Genomic DNA, 21,232 nt, shown 5'->3' on the forward strand with positions numbered 1-21,232 from the left:
TCATACACTTATTTATCTAACACACATACTTAGTCTACATTTCAATTTTGCACTAATATACCTGTACATACAAAACTATCTATTGTAATATACCTGTACATACAATTGTCAATTTGTATATTGTATTCCTTATTTACTTGATCTATATATTTTTTTTTCTTTTCTTTTTTTTTATCTTTGTTTTTGTTCTGTCACTGTCATTCTGTTGCACTGTGGAAGCTTCTGTCATGAAAACAAATTCCTCGTATGTGAAAACATACCTGGCAATAAAGCTCATTCTGATTCTGATTCTGATATCGGCCAATAAAATCGGCAAAACGATATATCGGTCGGGCTCTAGTTGCCAGGGTGTGTCAAGGCATTCTGGGTCCAATAGGCAAAGATTTTATTTGTCATTATTTCAGTAATCGCTCATCTCTCAACAAGCCATATGAAATGAGCCATAGTTTATGTACTTTGCTCAAATTGTGTTGGGCGAGTTACATACTGAAGTTTAAAGGGGTCATATGATGCGATTTCAAGTTTTCCTTTCTCTTTGGAGTGTTACAAGCTGATTGTGCATAGAATATGACCCCTTTAAAGCTCTGTGAAACTTGGCCTCTTTTTCACTCTGAGACACAGAACATGTACATTTTTATATTTAAACAGCAGTCTTTTTGTGGTTAAATAATCACAGACAGTAGTCCATGTCACCATTTGAATTTGATTAATTCTGCAGCCCTACTTTTTATTAAATTTTATCCAAAATTTGCCCAATTCTGAGACATTTCGCATTATACAGTAAATTTCGTTTTAACGACTGTGTTCTGTTAATCTGTCTGTATTTTCTGCTTCACAGAAATCATAGGGCCCTAGATTAGGGGTTTGAGCAAACCTCTCGGTATGCGAAATATTATGCAATATACTTGGCATGTGTGTGTATGAGTGCCATATGCTTCTTAAATATTAGGGTGCAGTTTATTGCCCATCATTTGACAACACTTTCATTTAAACAGAATAGAGCTTTTTCAAACTCTCACACACTCGTCTGACTCTCATGCTTCACATTTAATGAGTATTGATGAATTCCCATGCAGTTTTGAAAACGTTACCTTTTTCTTATCATCAGTCACCATGAGAACTAGTTAACCTCTTAATCCACTGCCTTCCTTTCTAATAATGAGAATCAGAGCTTGTGCGATTGAAACACAGATGGCGAGAATGAAGTCTTAAAGTGAATGGGTTCAAAAGAGGGGGCAGGTCATAAGTTTGGATCACTCAAATTCTGTTCCAAAAAAACATAGGCAGCTAACTTCTTAAGCAGCATCCTAACTGAAATGGCACAGATTTGAAATGCACTTGTCACTTAATGTTTAACTAAATGAAGATTAAAATACTTGATGAGGCTAAATGGCACTCTGAACGTTACTGGAATGTAGATATGGAAAACTCTGTGAACTGTTTATAGCTGTACGGGATTCAGCTGTGCATGCTGACTCTGCATATTTTCCAGCTTGAGTAGTTTTTACACACACACAGATGTGTTTTGTTGTCCCAAGTCCCTCAGGCAACACGTATTGACGAGGCGGTGATCCCGCTGTAACTCAAACATGAACAAACACACATGGATCTTGGTTTGTTTTCTATTAATCAGCAAAGTTTGCAGCCTGTTTGTGAGTTTTGTGCATGTGGGAGAGAGATAGAAGATTGTTTTCATTAAAAGATCTGTGAGATTGTTTGATACAAGGGCAATTTTGCCATTTATGAGTTTATCTTTAGATCAGTTATACTCCTATACTGTACACACACACACACACACACACACACACACACACAAAACATAATCACACACTCAGTCCCTTTGAAAACACACACACACAAACAAATTGACGCAAGTACAGTTCATAAACATTTTCTGATTTTTACTGTCGTGTATTTCAGCAAGGGCCCTTAAAGCACATTGCATCATCGGTTTATGCCTCCTCAGTACTCAAAGACATCGTGTGAAGGAAAAATCAACTTATGAATGATTTATCTTTATCTCTTTATCTCTAAATTTGAAATAGGAATATTTTAGCATCACAAAAATGATGTTGCCCATGCCATAACTCTCTTTTTTTTATTTCATATTTCCCTCTCTATCTAGGAGATGGCTTTGGTGGCCCCCGAGTCTCCTTCAGAGCAGGCCAGAAGAGTCTTCCAGACCTTTGACCCAGAAGGTAAGATTATTAAAAAGGAAGCATTTCATGTTGTGTATGTTTGTGAGCGAGGAAAAGAGACTGAATAAACTCAACTCAAAAATGTCAACTCAACCCCAGCAGCTGTGTCAACTCGTCCTTCACTGGGAGGAAGATGAGCTTTAGCTCCACAAAACCCAGAGCAAGTTTATGATCTCTCCAGCTTATCAGGCAGTGCAAAGATCCAAGGCTTATTGTTTGTTGATACTTTACTGTTACTGAGGAGAGAGTAGAAAATGAGAAAGAACAGACTACATTTGATCTGATATTAAGGTGTTATTTCAGTAGGGTAAAAGAGCAGTCATTTTCTCAGACATGGAATTCTACAATTGCGACCCGGACCTATTTATCTAACACGGATGGATCTGTAACTGCAGCAATAGCATAAAACTCTCCTGATATTTTAGTAACATTTACAAAAGAATAAAATAAATCATATTTCATTACCTTTTGAAACTTTGAAGGGTTCAATTTGAGCAGATGATTTTACCATCACTGTCAGAGTGCACTTCCCCAGTACATTCAGCATCTGGCTCATATTCGCGATCTCAACCATATTCTCAAAACTATCATTTTCAATGACTTCAAAATCAATATTTTGGTCATTGGCAGCTTATTCACCACATCCACCATCAAATGACAGTGACACTTATATTTCATTACGTACAGTAATTGCTCTGCAGTAAATCCATTCAAGGCAAGCCGGTTCAATTTTTGCTGATGATATTCTATTGTTTTATGCCTGCGATGATTGAGTGAAAAATCACGTCATCATTGTCTGTCAAACACCTTGAGGAATAATGGTGAATCGCACTTATTGAGTCATCATATATTTAATTATTGTTGTACAGGAAAAATATACTTACACTATTACATACCTCGGGTCGCTAGCGACCCTATACACTTTTACAAAAAATCAATCAGAAAACAGACATTCTTTTATATATTTTTTTTCTTATGTTGTTGATGTCTAACTTTAAAAAATAAAGGAGGGAGAGGGTAGTGAATGATGTCCCGGGTTGCAAAAGAGGTATGCATTTAAGGGTTAAACAACCCAAAAAATTATGTTTAAACCTTTCAGGTTCAGTCTTCATGAGGCAGAAACCCTTTGTTTTTTTGGTTAATGTACTACCCTTCAAAAGTTTGGGGTCAGTGAGATTTTTAAAAGAAGTCTCATATGCTGAATTGAATTTGCAATTCAGCATGTCAGCAGCCATTACTCTAGTCTTCAGTGTCACATGATCCTTCAGAAATCATTTCAATATGCTGATTTGCTGCTCAGGGAATATTTCTTATTATAAATTCTGAAAACAGTTGTGCTGCTGAATATTTGTGGAAATCATGCTGTTGTTTTTTTTGTTTTGTTTTTTTTTAAATATAGTATTTGTTTGAAATAGAAAAATGTATATTATTGTAACAAATTTCGTAGTTCGGGAAGAAGGAGGCGGGAACCGGCGAACATTTCAAACTTTAATAAAATAAACAAACACAAAACGAAAGTAAAGCGGCAGCCCCTCGCAGACGACTGCCGCACACAAAACACAAAATAATCTCCAGGCCTGGTCCTCTCTCGTCCAACACTGTTGTCACTCCTTCTTTTATCCTTCCGGAGCTCCTCCGTGGGACTCGAGACCGGTGAGTGGCGCAGGTGTAATTTGCATTAGCAATTACTCCACCGGCCTCACTCCGTTCTCACGGCTCTCGGCCCCGCCCCACTCGTCACAATTATAAATGTCTTAACTGTCACTTTTGATCAATATCAAGCCTCCTGGCTAAATATAAGTATTAATTTAAAAACTCTGAACATTTGAACATTATTTAGTCCCCACATTTGTATAGTTTATCCGATATTTATAACAAACCCACTGATTACTTTCTCTATAGTAATGTTTTCAGACTGAATGTCACTATGTCCTATGTATGATTAAGGGCCAGCAGTGTTTTATTTGTGAGCATTTCTGCTGAGGATTTGTGGGGAGGAAAGTCTCACGTGATGATTTATTATGATTTAAAATAGTCAATGTGCTTAGATGGCAAAGTCAGCAATATAGCTCTATGAACAAACCACTGATGCCCCTTTAGTCATATGCAGTGCAGTATATCTTTGCCTGTATATCCTGTTTTTGTTTTTTCCCAGAGTCTGTTGCATGAAGTTATATTTTCCTCCCTACTTTTTCCTCTAATATTTATTGCTCTTGTATTAAACCTAAGACTCCTGATGATAATATAGAGAATAGGTAGAGAGGGCGTTTAATGGAAGAAATGAGAGCCTGGAACAGAGATTGCCCACTGCACTCTCATATCTGTCAGGTAGAATAGGTTTGTGTGTGTATATATCACTGAATGTGTCGTAGTGAAGAACGTAAGTGTTCTTCCAAAGTTTTGATTTAAAGTGTCTAATTTATAATACACACTCAAAGTGTCATCAGGAACAAGATTAGATGTTCTTGCTTGGCATCTTTTTGCCTTTCAAAGTCGTAAACAACATTCCTGTTCCTCGTGTTAATAAGAGTAATACTCTGTGTGTGTGCGTGCGTGCGTGCGTGCGTGCGCGTGCAAACTTCTCATGCTTCTGACAGTCTGGTTATGTAGTGTAATGTTATGCTAAATGCTAAAACAACATGAAATCAAAATGGACCCTGTTTACTTTTCTAATAAATGCCCTTTGTCTTAATATTAATCAGTGCATTGTTTTAATGAAAAATTATTTTCATACCTCCTGCAAAATTCATCATCCAAGGTGCAGTTATGAAAAACAAAAAAGTATGCAATAAAATATCAAGCTGACAGTCATGATCCAGTTAAACCCTGATGGATGGTGCCACCCCACATTATTTCCCACTGAATATTGTTTCACTCAGAAATGTGTCACATTACAGAAGTAATATTTTGTCAATACCTTTTTATGCCAATAGTATAGAAGCTATTTTAGCCAAAGCTTCTAATGCATTATTCAAAACACCTGAGTGTATCTAATTTCATGCTGTAGTAAAGAATATTTATTGTTCTTAATCCAGTCACTGCAGGAAAGTTTAAGCAGAGAGTTCATTTTATAGCAAACGGAAAAGAGTTAGCCTACCAGCTGCTCTGCAAACATCCTGTCGGACACTTGGAGACCAGAGAGGAGGAAAAACAACATACACCACTCATCCATCCACTTATCAGCCAGTGTCTTAGCATGTTTGTGTGCATATGTGTGTGTGGTCAGCAGAATGTCTTCAATTTGAGAGATGAAACTCATGTTTTATGTTGGGCATAAGACACCAGTTGTGTGGGTGGTGATCAGGACTCTCAGAAGCTCTAACCATCTGCCTCTTTCCTTTTCTGCTTATCTTCAGATAATGGGTTCATTCCAGACACACTGCTTGAAGATGTTATGAAAGCGTTGGATCTCGTCTCCGAGCCAGACTAGTAAGTTTGTTTGTGTGTGTGTGTTTAAGTGTGTTTAAGTGTGTGTATATGATGTTTTTAATTATAAAACGGAACAGTACAGTCCTGGATGCTGATTGGTCAGTACAGTGTTCAAGCAGTGCTAAAATACACAATATAGTAATCTTCACTGTCTCATAATAATGTTCTAATGTTAATAATGTTTATAATAATGTTCTAATGTTTTTAATTCTGAAATAAAGTATTACCTATCTGCAAGGATATGTTAAATTGTCAAAAGTGACAGTAAATGTTTCTAAAAGATTTTGATTTCTAATAAATGTTGTTGTTGTTTTACTTTATATTCCTCAAAGAATCCTGAAAAAAATGCTTCACTGTTTCCACAAAAATATTCAGCAGCACAACTGTTTTCATTGATAATAATAAGAGCGTAAGAAACACATTTCAAAAACATAATCTTTCAAAAACAAAATCTTACCAATCGCAAACTTTTTAATAGTAGGGTATTTAATATTTACATTATAATATATTATATTGTTTTTATTATGTTCAGCAAACATTATATCACTTTATTTCTAACACAGCAAAATGATATTTGTGTTTGTCATAAAGTGATGTGAAGAGGTTTTTGCATGTTAAAACTGCTAAAAGCTGTGCTCCCTCTATTTGCACAATTTGGGTTCACATGCCATTCAAACAGACTCATTACTCTTGTAGAGCAAAGAAGAGAAATAGAGAGTAAAGTCCCAACCTTCCATCTAAAGCCCTGTTTAAAGCCACTCACCATAGTCCCTTTGAAACCTTCACCTCTTAAACAGTTTCCCACTGAAATTTGAGCAATTTTAAACCACCTGCTTTCTTACATCAACCTTTGACAGCTTGAAAGACAACTTTAGCCTTTCAAAGGGGTTTTTATGTGAAAGTTAAATTGACAGAATAAAGTTTAGGTCATGCGTTTGTTTTTACACAGCACCCTGTTCTATCAAAAGCAGTTTATTCAAGTATTGATGAAGTCTGAAACCTTCTTTGGCCTCTTGTGAAACTATATACAACATAACCAGTGTTTTGGCAATTGTCAATTTTTATGTGTATGTTGAAGTGACCTGTGATGATCACATTAGAAAGCATTTATCATCCTCTGATTGCTGAGTTTCTGTGGAAGAGCGTTAGTAATGTTATCAGTCTCGCTGTATGACTTTAAAAGGAAAAGTCTGTCCTGTTTTAAAGGGGTCATATGATGCGATTTCAATTTTTCCTTTCTCTTTGGAGTGTTACAAGCTCTTGGTGCATAAAGAAGATCTGTAAAGTTGCAAAGACTAAAGTCTCAAATCCAAAGAGATATTCTTTATAAAAGTTACGAGTCAGCCACGCCTACCTAAAACGGCTCGTTCTAACACGCCCCCACATATCTACGTCACTATGTGGGAAGATTTGCATAACGCCGCCCAAATGTTCACGCAAAGAAAGAAGGCATAACTTTTATTCTCGGTGTAGTATTGTTGCCGCCGCCATGTCGTGAAGGCACTGTGTGTTTCGTTGTGAAAGCGAAACTACTTTGATAGCTGGCCAATCACAGCACACCTTGCTTTTCAGACCGATGAGCTTTGTAAAAATCGACGTGTTTCAGAAAGGAGGGGCATAGAGGAGAAACAATAATGTACAGTATGTGGAAAATAATGTGTTTTTTTAACCTTAAACCGCATAAACACATTTCATTACACCAAATACACAAAATAATGTTATTTTTAGCAACATCATATGACCCCTTTAACATCACTTGTTTTTAAAACAATATTAGTCAGATTCCAAGCATTACTCACTGTTATATGTTTATTATCTGAACATAATTCATGATTTAGCTCATTTTGACGACAACCTCAGACAACACATTTCACTGCTCAAGGATGCCAATGAGCAAGACATGCAGAAAACATGCAACATGTGCACACACAATGAGCTACACCTTTCATGGCCCCCCATCGAACTCATTCTTTCTCTCTCTCTTAGTGTGAATCTGATGAAGAGTAAGCTGGATCCAGAGGGGTTGGGTATTATTCTGTTAGGTCAGTTTCTGCAGGAGTTCTTCCCTAATCAGGTAATACATGCATCATGTCTCTCTCTTTCAGGTTGAATGTTTGAACATGTTTACAAAGACCAAAATGCTATGTGAGTGGACAGCTCACTGGGCTTTGAGACAATCATAAAGTGTCTCCCTCTTGTTAAATTATATGAAGAAAGCTGCCACCTAAGATGCCGTATTTTCTAATACAATATTCTCAGACACCATTGCATGTACCCTTGTTGGTGACAGCAGTCCCAGAATAAATTATGCTGAATTCAATGGGGGGGGGGATCTGGTGAAGAATTCAAGAGAAATGTCAATTATAAATATACTACAAATATTTTTAAATGATTAAAACACAATTAAATACAGCATTCAAGGGTTTTTTTTTTCACCCATTTCCTGTGGTTAATTTGCAGGCTATTCTTGTTTATTATAATGGGTTTATGTGATGATGGTTAGCACTAATCATCAAAAGGTTGTTATGAGATGTACATGTTTCTGTAATTGTTGATAGTAAATAATAAACGAAAGCAGAAGGCAGTTTTGGTATATTAAATGTTAAAAAAATAATGATTTTTGAAATCAGTTTTTCTCATCAATTTACTAATTTTTCCTCAGAGATTGAAAATAGTACATTTACACATTTATACAGGTATCCATTGAAAATGTGTAGATGTATCTTATTGGATAACAGTGAGACTGGCCTTCACAGTACTTTGTAAAAAGCTGTTATTAGGCAATATTATTTAAAATACACTTCCTTTATGTTGATTATACATTAGGTAAGTGAGGATAGCAAAATAAAGTCAACTGTGACATATTATACCCAAAAATTCTTCATACAGTGGGCTACCAGTAAAATTGGGACAACAAATCTTTCAGACACTTTAACCTGACCATGTTTTGCTTAAGTGTTATCTGATATTATCAAGATGAATTTGTTCTGACACAGTTTAACTCTTGAGTTCTTGTCATATTTTATAACCATTTTCTAAACTATAACGAATAAACTGTGATAATGTGTGAAATGTTAAAGGTGTCTGAATACATTTTGGTTTGACTGTATGTATTTTTTATTTATTAGAGCTTATTAGAGTATCATGCCATTAGTAGCATGCTAACATCTAAGGTCCTGTTCCAAATGGAACACTTCATGTGCACTTACGGACTTTACAATGGCCGCCGCGTGCATGTGTCTTAAGTCCACGAGACCATAGGGTGTCCCATTTGTCATTTTAGCGTTCAGAAGGGTGCTCATGAGCACCTCCTTTGCGGCCGTTATGCGCCCTCGATCCGCACTTCTGCCAAGCTCGCACTGGTGTGAGCTCCGCAGCAGACTTCTACCCGCCAGTCAAAGCGGCATTACGTCACGAAAGTGCGGACTCGGAGGAAGACCGCGAGGGTTTAGGGTGCTATTTGGGACAGGGCCTAACTCTATCGAGTATCTATATCAGCTGTGAGTTAAATATTTGTGTGGTGCACAGAGGGGCTGCCTGGAGTTTAAAATCAGTGAGGTTCATTGGTTAGGATGCTGCCTATGAAGGCAGCTCACTACGTTTTGGAATATAGCTACCTCTCCTATCATGGCTGTCCTGCTGTCCTTTTTTCTCCCCCTTGATTTTTGCTCTTGCTCAACATTGTTTATTTTTTCCTACTGTTTTTTTCATTACGTTCAAATAAACCTACAATCAGCCCCAGGTTAGATCTATGTACATGTAGCCCCTCAGAGAGAGAGGTGGGGGGAGAAGCTGACGGTTATAGTTGGCATCGACTTGCAGCTTCACTGCTCTGTGTTAAATAGATTAGGGCTTTAGGGATACATGCAAAAAAGGCCTCAATTTACCATCAAATCAAATACTTTAACCCTATTTCAGGCCCACTCAAACACATGCACACACGGTCCGCTGTTGTAGTTTTGGCAGCGAGGCAGGTATGCAGTATGGGGGCTAGACAGGTATTTGGCTCCTGTCAAGATTGTGTGCTTGGGTTTTGCTGCTGGTTTGAGTTGGTCTGCAGAGTTTTGGCACCGGGTTGCAATCAGGTCTTTTCAGCAGCTGCATAGGGGGGTGTATGTGATTGTTTTGGACTTAAAGCAATGAATTCCAGTGTACTGTCAGTCTTGAGCATGTCATTACATCTAAAACCATTCACTGAACTGTTGTTTTAGGTTCTCTTGTCCAAGTTTATGGGACGTTTTGGTTAAGTTGTCTTAACTCACGGAAATGTTTTTCTGGCATTCTATGGATGGAGTCAGCTCTAGGCAGTATATGTCATAGTGAATAAGGACACATAGAGCTGTTTGCTGATGTTCCACAGACCCGATGATGTACATGTACACACTGACACGTGTCGTCTCGCTTTTCCAGGATTCTGTGATCCCAGACTCATTTCCTGTGTATCACTATAATGGCCTGAAGCAGTCCAACCATAATGAGAAGGTAAGAGACATACTCATGCTCATTTTGTAATGCCCACGCATGCAAGCACACTTTAATAGCAGATATTGCCCCTGCTGGCAAGACAGCCCTGGTCTGATCCCTGGGATGTGGAGTCTGTGAGCCACCACGACCTACGGCCCACACCACTACGATCTCTCAGACTAGCCTTCCAAGTCATTCCTGTGAGTGTTGACAGCTTTCGAGACTGGGCAGAGTATACTGAAGCCACAAAAATCTGAAACCGTTTCACTGGACTAATGTCTCAGGCTCTCAGTTCTCTCTTTATTTTGATTTGTGTTTATACAAAGTCAAACCGGGAAACATGATTTGCATCATTTAAAAGACACATGGTCAAATGCATTTTAGTGTAATATTATTTTCAATTTGACTTTAAATTTCAGCTTAGTTTCTTCAGTGGTTTTGTTATCGTTCAGTCATCATTCAGTTTTATTTTGTGGTCTCATTTTTAATACATTTTAGTTTTAGCTATTATAGCTACAGGAATAATTAAATTGTTGTTATTTATTCACTCTTACGTCATAACCCATAAGAGATTTTCTTTCTTCTGTGGAACACAAAAGGAAATATTACGAATGATCTCTGTTGGTTCTCACGTGTCTCCAATATTAAATTGGAAAAACCTGATAGAACTTATAAATATGCTTTAAAAAGCAAGAGGAAGCAATTGAACGTTGAACTTTTATTATTTTTGTTGCTGTTCACATTTTTAGTTGTCAAATTAAGTGTGATAAATATGCTATATTTTTTTTTATATATATATAATTTAATGGTTTATTTTATCTATATTTCCTTTAATTAATTTTGTTTACACAAAAGCATTTAAACCAGTAGTTTGTCTGTTTTGCTTGTTAAAATAAGTTTTATGAAACACTTGAAACAAAGACTCCTTATATACTTTTAATATTCACTCTGATGTTGTTCCAGGTGCTTATTCTCAACTCATGTTCTCTATATTGCCACTGGTAGTTAAGTGCTTTTTCTGACCATTGTGATCCATTGCCCATATTCCATACACATCCCCATTAATGACATTTACACATGCCCTCCTTAAGCACTAGAGAAAGCACCCCTGACCACCTTGTACATTCATTGATCACAGAGTGTGTGTGTGTATGTGTGTGTGTGTACCTACTTAACCATATTTTGGGGACAAATTTACCCAAAAGTGAGCAAGACCTGACAAAATCGACAAAAACCTCCATTTGGGGACGTCCTCATTTGTAAAACTGGTATAAAAAGTTTTTTTGAAATTGTAAAAATGCAGAAAGTTTTCTGTGAGGGGTAGGCTTAGGGGTAAGGGTGGGTTTAGGTTAAAAAAGTTTATAACTATCTGTATATAAAAACAATAGAAGTCTATGTAATGTCCCCATTTAGATAGCTAAGTAAGTGCGTGTGTGTGTGTGTGTGTGTGTGTGTGAGACCCTATACTTCTTGACGGAAGTGTGTGTGTGTGTGAGAAGGAGATTGACAGAAGTTTAGGGATAATGGGTAGGAATTGCCACATCACGCCCCTGAGGACACACAGGTTACTCTTCATTACTCTGGCAAACGCATTAGCAGCAGCAGTAAAGTGTGCAGCCTTTGTTGTTGAGGTTTCCTCTGTGCCACTCGTATATTCACAGGGGCCCTTTCTCAGGAACCAAACACCTTGCAAAATGTAAAGAGCTCCTCTGGCTGTAGCACAGACTATACTGGCATTTGGAAGCCAAAGCCTAGTCTGCCTTTCTGCTCAAGTCATATAATCATCCGAATGAAGGGATCTGCTCTCATTCCGTCTTCCTCCAGCACTCCTGCTTCATGTCACTTGTGCATTCTTGACCATTTTCTCACTGCAATCAGTATAATTCGATAATGATTTTGTGTTTTTATTTTCAGAGTACTTTGACAAAACTTAATATATTAAATTTGTTACTGCTGGCTGTAATTCAGTACACATTCATAAGATGTTTGCTAAGCTAAATCTGCAGGTTTTAACAGGATTTCACACTATGGTTCATTCCTTGTTAGATATTTCAGATAATTTGATTGGTTTCAGCTACTATCAGGGGTGTGGTACTCTTAAAGAAACAGTTCACCCAAAAATGAAAATTATTTCATAGTTTACTCACCCTTACATGTACCAGTATGGCTTACTTTCTTATGGAGAACACAAAAAGCGTAAAAAATAAATAAAAAGAGTAATTCACAAAAATTCAATACAATGACAATGAACTTTAACATATTCTTTATTGTTTTATCTGTTGTATTTTTAAATCATAAATGTACGATTAATTGAAAATTACAAATCTGTTTACTTTAGATTTTTTTATTGTTTTTTTTTTTTAAGTGATTCATTTTCAAATTATTTATTTCTAATGATTTTGGTAAATATTCTGTCAAATTAATTTAATTGCGGAAATTATGCATGTTATTTACTCTCTTTAAATTAAATAGTGTGATGTTATTTGGGGCTATATCGGCTTTATATTGGATGAGTCAGTTCTTGATGTGGTACTTGTTCAGTCACTGCCTTTGTTGAGTCTGTGTATGCAGTCAGACTGACGTTCACTGACTGATTATGAGCACACATGCATTTGTTTTAGACTGAATATAAAGAAATTTTTATTTTAAAGCATAGACTGAACCAACAGCAGACTGTTATCTTCAGCCGAACAGGCCAAAAATCTTCAGAACATGAAATCTGGCTGACCAGAGAAAATGTGTGGATTATTTCAAGTAAACATACATAAAGTGTTGACAAGTTTTATGAAAGGCATGTTCTGACTAACATGGAGAACCCGCTGGTCCACACGATCAGAGTTGACTGGCTGCAATGTGTGCCTTCTAGTTCTAGCAAGATGTAAGGCTTTATTGTGCCTTGAAATGGCTGGTTATGGTTCACAGTCTAGTCAGCTGGAGGATGTTGCTCTTGCTTCCATTGTATTCTACTGTCAAGGGCTAAAGTTCAGCTGTAAAATGGGGATTGATGGGGTTGGGTAAAATGGGTTGATTGAGAAATATGGAAGTAATTGTAGTAATACAGTCATCTGAGCCAAGGTGATTTAAATCTTGAAAGTTTAGATCTGAATGCTTAGTTCAAGTTCAAGAGATCATCTCTCAACATCCCTTTCTTCACCTGCCTATTGGCTTCTTTTGCAGTCTTAAATCAATCTCTTAAATAAACATCTCTCTGTAGTCACAGAGAGCATCAGTGTGTTTGTTTTCATAGATGGTTCTCTTAACTCTGGGAAAGCCGATGAACACTCATGGTTGATGACAAAAGCAACATTTTTGCTGAGAAACAAGGTTGAGTAGAGGTTAGTTGGCTACTTTGAAGAAATATGACAAGTGGAGTCTTTCAAGTGTGTGATCTGCTTCACTGCATAATGGGCTGGTGATGTTGGTGTAGAGATGTTTGTGGCTGCCACCAGAGGGAGCGCCATGGAGCTTTATGGCTTTTGCTCAAGACTGGGTTGAATTAGGCGATGCCTAAAGGAATTTGATTTGTAAATTGTGATTGCCTGTGTGTGAAAGGATGTCTCTGAGGCTTGATGATCATGGACAGCACAGTTTAATTCCTAGGTTTAAAGGTCATCAGGGGTCAATGGATCTCCAATCACACTCAATATTGGCACCAATGGAACCTGTGAAACACATACTGCATTTATATAAATGAATGGATTCTCAGATTCACTTGTAACATAATGTACAACACCAACACAAAACACACACACAAAACAAAATGAGGGTGCATGATTATCGTGACACTTTGTCAAGGGCAGATTCCTTCCTGGCAATATGATGCCCTCCATATGGAAGCCATTGACTGTCTCATGTCTGATGATGTCATAGCAAGAGGCCAGGTCTCTAATGAGGCACATACAGAGAGAGAAACACTGGCATTCCCAGAAACAAGGGCCATAGTTTTATTTAGAGAGTCAGGAAGTGACTGTACATACACGTGTTGCATGTTCACCCCTTGTGTTTCTCTCTGCCAGGTGAGTTACGTTGAGGGCACTGCTTTGGTCATAGGTTTTGAGGACCCCATGGTACGTACGGACGACACCCCGGTCAAGCGCTGTCTACAGACCAAATGGACCTACATCGAGCTACTGTGGACCACAGAAAGGTCGCCCTCCCTCAATTAACCTTTATGCCTCACCTTTCACCTGCCAAGCTCTGGCTACACAACCCGCTGACTTCAGGAACGCTCATAGGACTCCTTACTCTCTCTGCGCTACATTTAGGAGGCCAACACGGGGACCTGAAGTTCAAATGAGAGACGATGCTCTTCGCCTGGCACTCACACAAAGCCTCTTGTTTGCTTTTTTACACATCTCAACCGGCTTGATTATTGGGCTAATTTTGTTTAAAGCCCTGGAGTTGAACAAAAAAAGTGTTTGTTTTTTTTGTTTTTTGTTTTTTCTAAATTATGTTGCTTTCTGTTGCCATCTGTTGTGAATACCAAATGTATTTGCTTTTGCAGGTGTTCATATTATTTTTGTTAACTTTCTACATGATTTTGTTTACTGGTCTGAAATGAAAAATCTTTGAATTAGCACACCAAATGTGATGATCTTATGAGTAATTTATGGAATTGTTAATATATATATATATTTTTTTTTTGTTTGTTTGTTTTTTTTCATTTGAAGTTTCGTTGTTAGTAGTTGTAAATATTTAAGGGATCATTTGACCAAATTTATGTCTAGTTGGACATAAAGTATTTGTGTTTGTCAGTGGTCAGCTGAGGAGCTGCCATGTTCTGCAGCGCTCGACCCTGACAGGAAGTCTGTTTAGACAGGTTTACAAAAGAATGCACTACAACCCCATTCTGGGCATCAAACATCAGTGGGAGAATAGGGCAATTTTAGTATTTAAACTTTGAAGTTACAACCCTCCAGGAGGGAATCTGGAATGACAGGAGGGATTCTCTGCATGAGAGACAAGAAGAATAACCCTGACAAATGCTCACCCTTTATTTATTCTGATCCTGATAGTTCACTAAAATAAACACTTTTGTTCTTCATGTCTGGACTGTAGTGTTTGTCTTGTATGAGATGAAATGGCCCTGACTAAAAGATAAGTGAAAGAATTTCTAGCACTTTATTTTTTGAAATTCACTGAAAAACGAATCGTGTCAATCAGAACGTCTTTCATGTTTTCTTATGCTGTCAGTAGAGGAAGCTGTAGCAGATCCTGGCATAGAGCGACAGCGTTAGGAACATTAGGCTACACCTGCAGATCGGATGGGAAAGAAATGTTGCATGTGACTTGAACTCACTACTTCCTGACAGTAACTGTCCACTACAGGAAAATTGCTATTTTGCTGTAGCCAAAATTTCGTCAGAGATTAGGTAAGTAAAATAGGCAAGTAGGTGCTATGTTAGATGATAGATTTTACCACTATTCTTTTAATGTAATTTGTTTAGCTATTTTTTATTATAATGTATAATGAAATGTTGTATATAAATGTTAATATATTAACAAATATTTAATATAAATATTAATATAAATATTTTTACTAACCATTCTAACCCTTGTTGTTTTAAATGCCATTTTTATCCATACTTGAATAAATTTTAAATGCATGCTTGAATATAAATATATATGAAAATATATGTGTGTGTAAAGTATAACATATAACTGTATAAATATGTAAAAAATAATAAAATCTATAAATAAATATTACAAATAGTATTGCAAATTACACAAATTCCATTAAAAGAATAGTGTAGTCTAACATGGCCTGCCCATATTTTATTTTCTGTATATATTTACGCATATATTCAAGTATGGATAACTTTTTTCCAACCATTTTCTCTTGCTCTTAAATTCCTTAAATTAAGCGATTGAAAGAATTTCATCATCCTCTATATCAGTGGTTCTCAACCAGGGTGCCATAAGATGACTTAAAATGATATACATTCATTTATATTAAAATAATTGAAATGCAAAAATAATTTTTTGTTATTATTATTAACTGTTGTTTTATTACATAACATACAGTTTACACTTCTAGTCTGGAATCACAAAAATAGTTGTGGTTATTTCTTTTTTAAAACAAACAAGATTTGTCATAATTACAACAGAAAATACAGGAGGAAATAATATATAGTTTATAGAAGGGGTCTTTGAATAGTTTGTTGAACAGTGTGAGGCCTTCAAGTCAAAAAGTTTAAGAACCCACTGTTTCTCTTGGCTAAAATGGTTGTCGGTTGTTAGGTTTACTTTCAGTCTTCTGAGCCGCCCCATTTATTACTGATAAACTGAATGTTTTATTTTCAGGGTTTTGTTTTTTTTTCCTCTGACTTAGCAGTTAAACTTTGTGTCAAATGGTCATGATCAGTATTTGTTTTGACTGGTTACTGAAGTTTAAATCAGAGTTGGGTTTAAGACCTTGCCATCAAATAAATGTGATGTCTCAGGATGTGATCGTTGTGGCCCGTATGATCTTCAGGGTCACAGATCAAGCTGCTCTGGTTTCCTCAGTAAAGGTCAGACCAACAGATAATTAAAAACGTTCCCACTAAGGGTGCATGTGACATATGGAACACATCTTTCATGGGCCAAGTGACTTGTCCAAATTCCACATTATTACAGAAAGAAATAAAAGCGACATTTAGTGGAACCAATTTTTTCATTAAGCTTCTAGCGAAATGACTTGGCAACACATCAAACAAGCAATATTCAGTGGCAGAGAAAATAAATTCAAAACAAATTGCAGAATTTAGGATACAGGACTTTTCTTTGAAAAACGTGCCTATTGAGGTTTTTCATGCCTGCGTGGTTCCTGTTAATTGTTTCTTTTAAGAATCTGGGTTGGCTGGGAGTTGTCAGACATTTGTTGCATCATTATCATAAACAATCTTAGCTAAAATTATGTAAATGTTGATGATGCTGTAGTCATCGCTCTATAAACGTTGCAAAGTGCACATTGTAAAAGATTCTGTTATATACAAGTGTATATATTATTATGACTTCTAAACAATCTGGTGCTTGACATGTGCTTCTAATCTCAGCTAGATGACGCTAATATTAATGTCTGTCTGGAATATAAAAACATGGAGGATTTTATGTGTCACAGCCAGAGTTTATCAGTTCTTGGCAAAACAAAAGTTCAAGAAATCTTTATAAAGGAACAGAAAATGTGGAGGAGAGAGTATTTTTGGATGGTTTATTTCAAACATCACTGAAATAGAAATAGAAAGTGACATCTGTAGAATAGAAAGTATTTGGACCCTTAACCATTTTTTTAAGTTCTCTGTGATCTTTTTTTGAATCTCAGGCAATTGTCCTCTTGCTGATGGTTATTCAGTTTAAATAATAAGCTAAATGTTGGCTGTGAAAATTTTACCAAAGAAGCCAGGGTAAAAGCTAGAGTAAAACAAGTGCATAAATTCTGAAAATGACAAATATGTGAATTGACTCAATTATCAGGAAGAGGACGCTATATCAAACTATTCAGATAATTGTAAAAAAGATTGCCCCTTAAAATTCACTAATATGATCCTCAGGGGGAAAGAAAAGAAGAGAATGGTTATTCTGAAGGGCTTCAGTAGCTGAGGCCAAAGTAAAAGTGCACTAGTTTGTCATATAAAGAGCTCTACAGAACACGAGAGGATAGATGAAGCTGTTATTTAAGAACCATATTAAGCACATCTGGAGTTTGTCAATAATGTATAATAGTAAACCAGAAAGAAAGGAGTTTGTAGTCAGATGGTCAGACTTGGATTAAGCTTTAAATCAAATTTCAAAGCAAGATGTGTGGTGCAAATCAAATGCTGTCGACTAACACAAAATTTCAGGGAAAAGTTCATTTTCGCAGCAAGAATTATCACACAGGCCAAATTAAAGGAGTATTCTGGTTTCAACAGAAGTTCGGTTAGCTTGTATAACTGCAAAAAAAAAAATATTTAGACTTATCCCTCATTTTGTTCATTGTATTAACTAAAAAAAAAATATGAGCAAAAATAGAGGTTATGGTGAGGCACATAAAATGGAAGTGAATGGGAACATTTTTGAGGGTTTAAAATGTTGTCAATAGTTGATATTCATTCTTCTGTTAAAGCTTGTGTACTATTTGGCCAGTCAAATTGTTCTTGTTTTTACAGTCATTTCTGGTAGTAAGTTGTCATAGTGACAATGTTGTAAAACTTTTTTTTTACTTTCTAAAACATTAAAAAAAAAGTTTCAGTATTTGTAATAGAAATACCACAGAGAACCAACTTGCAATGTGAGATTTGGAATGTCAAGTTTGAGTGAAGCATTAATTAAATGTCTTAATATTTTTTGCAAGGCATTTTATAGTTGCTGTGAGCTCACATTTAGTACATGCAATTTCTGTCATTAATATCCAGCTTATATTTCATAAGCATCCATGCTGTATAAGCAAGAACAAAGTTAATAATACTTTGACACTGCAACAGAATTTGCCTTGCATTAAACAGGACACTGGATGATGTGTGAATTTTTTGAAGGTAGTAAATGTATTTTATTTTTGCACATTTAAGCTTGTGAGACTCGTTTTAAAACCTAGTGTTTCTGGTCAGTGTGATAAAAGTCTGCCTGGCTTTTTGCCTCCCAGAGCCTTAGAGGGGAATTCAGAGAATGTTTCCAGCTCTCTCATTCCTCCTGGAATGAAAGTACAATACATAGACCTTTTTTTTTATCTGTGTCTGTTAGATATGAACTCTTCTTGTTGTTTACATAAAATCTTCAAAGGCAGCTGAGCCAAATATTTCAATTCTGAGAGGAGAAGCAGGTATCCATTCACTACTGTGAATGTGTGTTTTATTAGACCAGACAGGGTGGTGACAACAATCACGGAAGATCCAATACTCAACCCATTATCGTCCATGGAATCAAATCATCATGCTTTTAGTCCTGGGTTGCCAAGACAACACTATATCTAAGATTGTCGCCAACAGGACAGTTCTCTTTGAGAGTGGGCCAAACACATACTTTACATCTCAACAGCAGTAAGCTATGTAAGGAAATGTTTTGCTAGTTCTACTGTGGAACACTTTATGGTGAACAGAGAAGCAGTGGAATTCAATTTAACTTGATCTATACTTTTGAGGTGTTTTTATTTTCGGAAGATCATACTTCTTTTATTCACACTTGCTTGTTTTATTTGCATCATCAGCGTTTAATAGAACAAGTTATGTTTCACAATGATGTTTGATTACTATATGTATATATATATACTGATTTTAAACTTTGTTTTTATTTTAAAATATGTATTCATATGCTATTGTTAATATTAGTTTGTGTAATGTATGTAAGTAAACAGTACATTTTCAGACACAATGAACATTCCGTATTACTGGAAGAAAGTTTGTTCATACAGTATTTTAGAGAACCTTGCCAGAACGTTCTAAGAATGTTCCCTGTTTAATAGGCAGTCCCAAGTCCTTCGCTATGGCCATGTCTCAAATGATGCACTTGATTCTCCCTATAAAAGGTATATATATTTATATGTATGTTTGTATTGTATTGTATTATTTACACACACATTACTGTGCATACGTCTTAGGCCACTAGTATTTTCCCATAAAAAATGGTTTTAAGTCAGTTATTTCTATCTCTTGCTGTAGTGTGTCAGTAGGAAATATCAGTTGTGCTGCACACAGAGATCTGATCTCATCATCATCCAGTCTGTCTGAAATGGCATGAAGAATCAGAAAAAAATGAGAGACTAATCCGGAAGATAATTGATAAATAAAATATATTTATGACATTATTTCTGAAAGCATCCTCACTTTACAGCATTTCTGCTCAAGTGCCTAAAACTTTTCACAGTACTGTAGCTTTGCAGGAAGGTTTCTTCAAGCATTTTGGAGATGTTGCCACAGTTCTTCAGGATTTAGTCTGTCTGTTTTTTTTGTTTTTTTTATATATATATATATATATAATTTTTTTTTTTTCTTTTGAATGCTATGTTATACAAAAAGCTTGTGTGTATAACATGGGGTCACCATTTCATTATATTATCATTTATCATAATTAACCTGAAAAGCAATAATAGCATCCAATTAGCATGTTCAAATGTGTTTTGGGGTGAGATTGTTTACAGTTGGAACCCAGACTGTTAGGTGATCACAGGATAGGCGGTGAAGGGATTGACTTCATTCAGACAAGATTAAAACTCTGACAGTCAGATGGAGCGCACATACAACCTGCGTCTTGCGATCAGATGTGAACACAGCGCCTAAATTTAGGTTTACTCCAAAGAAACCGGTCGAGCAGGACGTACGATTGTAGGTTCACTCCAAAACATCCGCACCGTTTATTTTCCAAACGTTATACTTATCGCGCGCGCTTCATACCAAAGTTTAACTTTGGACGTCTGACGAGGATAATTACCGTTCATTATTTGCAGCCGGTGTTAAAATTGCGTAATTAAAAGCATCGGCTGCAAGGTTGACAGATTGAAACAACTTGATCGGAGTAATATGGCGGTATTAATATGAATAAATGTAACTTTGATATATTATCTAACTATAGAATCAAAGTATTTATTTATTTATTTTATTTAACCTGAATATAATATTTCGATAAGCTATTATATTTACTTTACTTTACTTTACTATTAGTCATTTAGCAGACGCTTTTATCCAAAGCGACTTACAAATAAGAAAAAGTAATTAAAACTAAAAGCTAAAACTCTATAAATACTATATATATACACATTTAAGAAAATAAAAATGGCAAATGCATACAACAACATTTCAAAACTAAACATTAAATGAAAACAAAAAAAAATAAAGCTAAAAACAATTCAAAATATTAAAAGAACAAAAGGTATGAGTATAATAATGATTCTAACATAACACTAAGCCAAACACCAAAAAACAACTACATATGTGTATGTACAGCCACACACATATACATGTACATATATATAAATACATTCAATATATATACATATTATTTCATTTCCATTTTGTATGTTGAAGTACTGAAATAACTCAAATTAAATAAAACTAAAACTTAATAAAAAAACCTATATAGACATAGTAAAAAACTAATAAAATGACAACATTACTACAACTGTAACTAAAACTAAAATAGATAACTAATACAAATCAAACTACATTAGTTTATCAGTAATCCTAAAAAAA

The 21,232-nt window shown here is 35.9% G+C and overlaps 1 protein-coding gene across 1 annotated transcript in view; it reads left to right on the forward strand.

Annotated features, from left to right (window-relative positions):
* LOC107681582 (protein FAM188A-like) overlaps positions 1–15,176 on the forward strand; it is a 52,444-nt gene extending 37,268 nt beyond the window's left edge. Inside the window, exons 11-15 of the mRNA XM_016477894.1 lie at positions 2,126–2,198; positions 5,555–5,627; positions 7,614–7,701; positions 10,038–10,109; positions 14,108–15,176. Of these exons, the coding sequence (XP_016333380.1) occupies positions 2,126–2,198; positions 5,555–5,627; positions 7,614–7,701; positions 10,038–10,109; positions 14,108–14,257 (456 nt within the window). The 3' untranslated portion in view covers positions 14,258–15,176. The remainder of the gene's footprint in view (positions 1–2,125; positions 2,199–5,554; positions 5,628–7,613; positions 7,702–10,037; positions 10,110–14,107) is intronic.
* The last annotated feature ends 6,056 nt before the right edge of the window (positions 15,177–21,232 follow it).

This window comes from Sinocyclocheilus anshuiensis, unplaced genomic scaffold (assembly GCF_001515605.1).
Source record: "Sinocyclocheilus anshuiensis isolate Anshui unplaced genomic scaffold, SAMN03320099.WGS_v1.1 scaffold2178, whole genome shotgun sequence".
NCBI classification, from domain to species: domain Eukaryota; kingdom Metazoa; phylum Chordata; class Actinopteri; order Cypriniformes; family Cyprinidae; genus Sinocyclocheilus; species Sinocyclocheilus anshuiensis.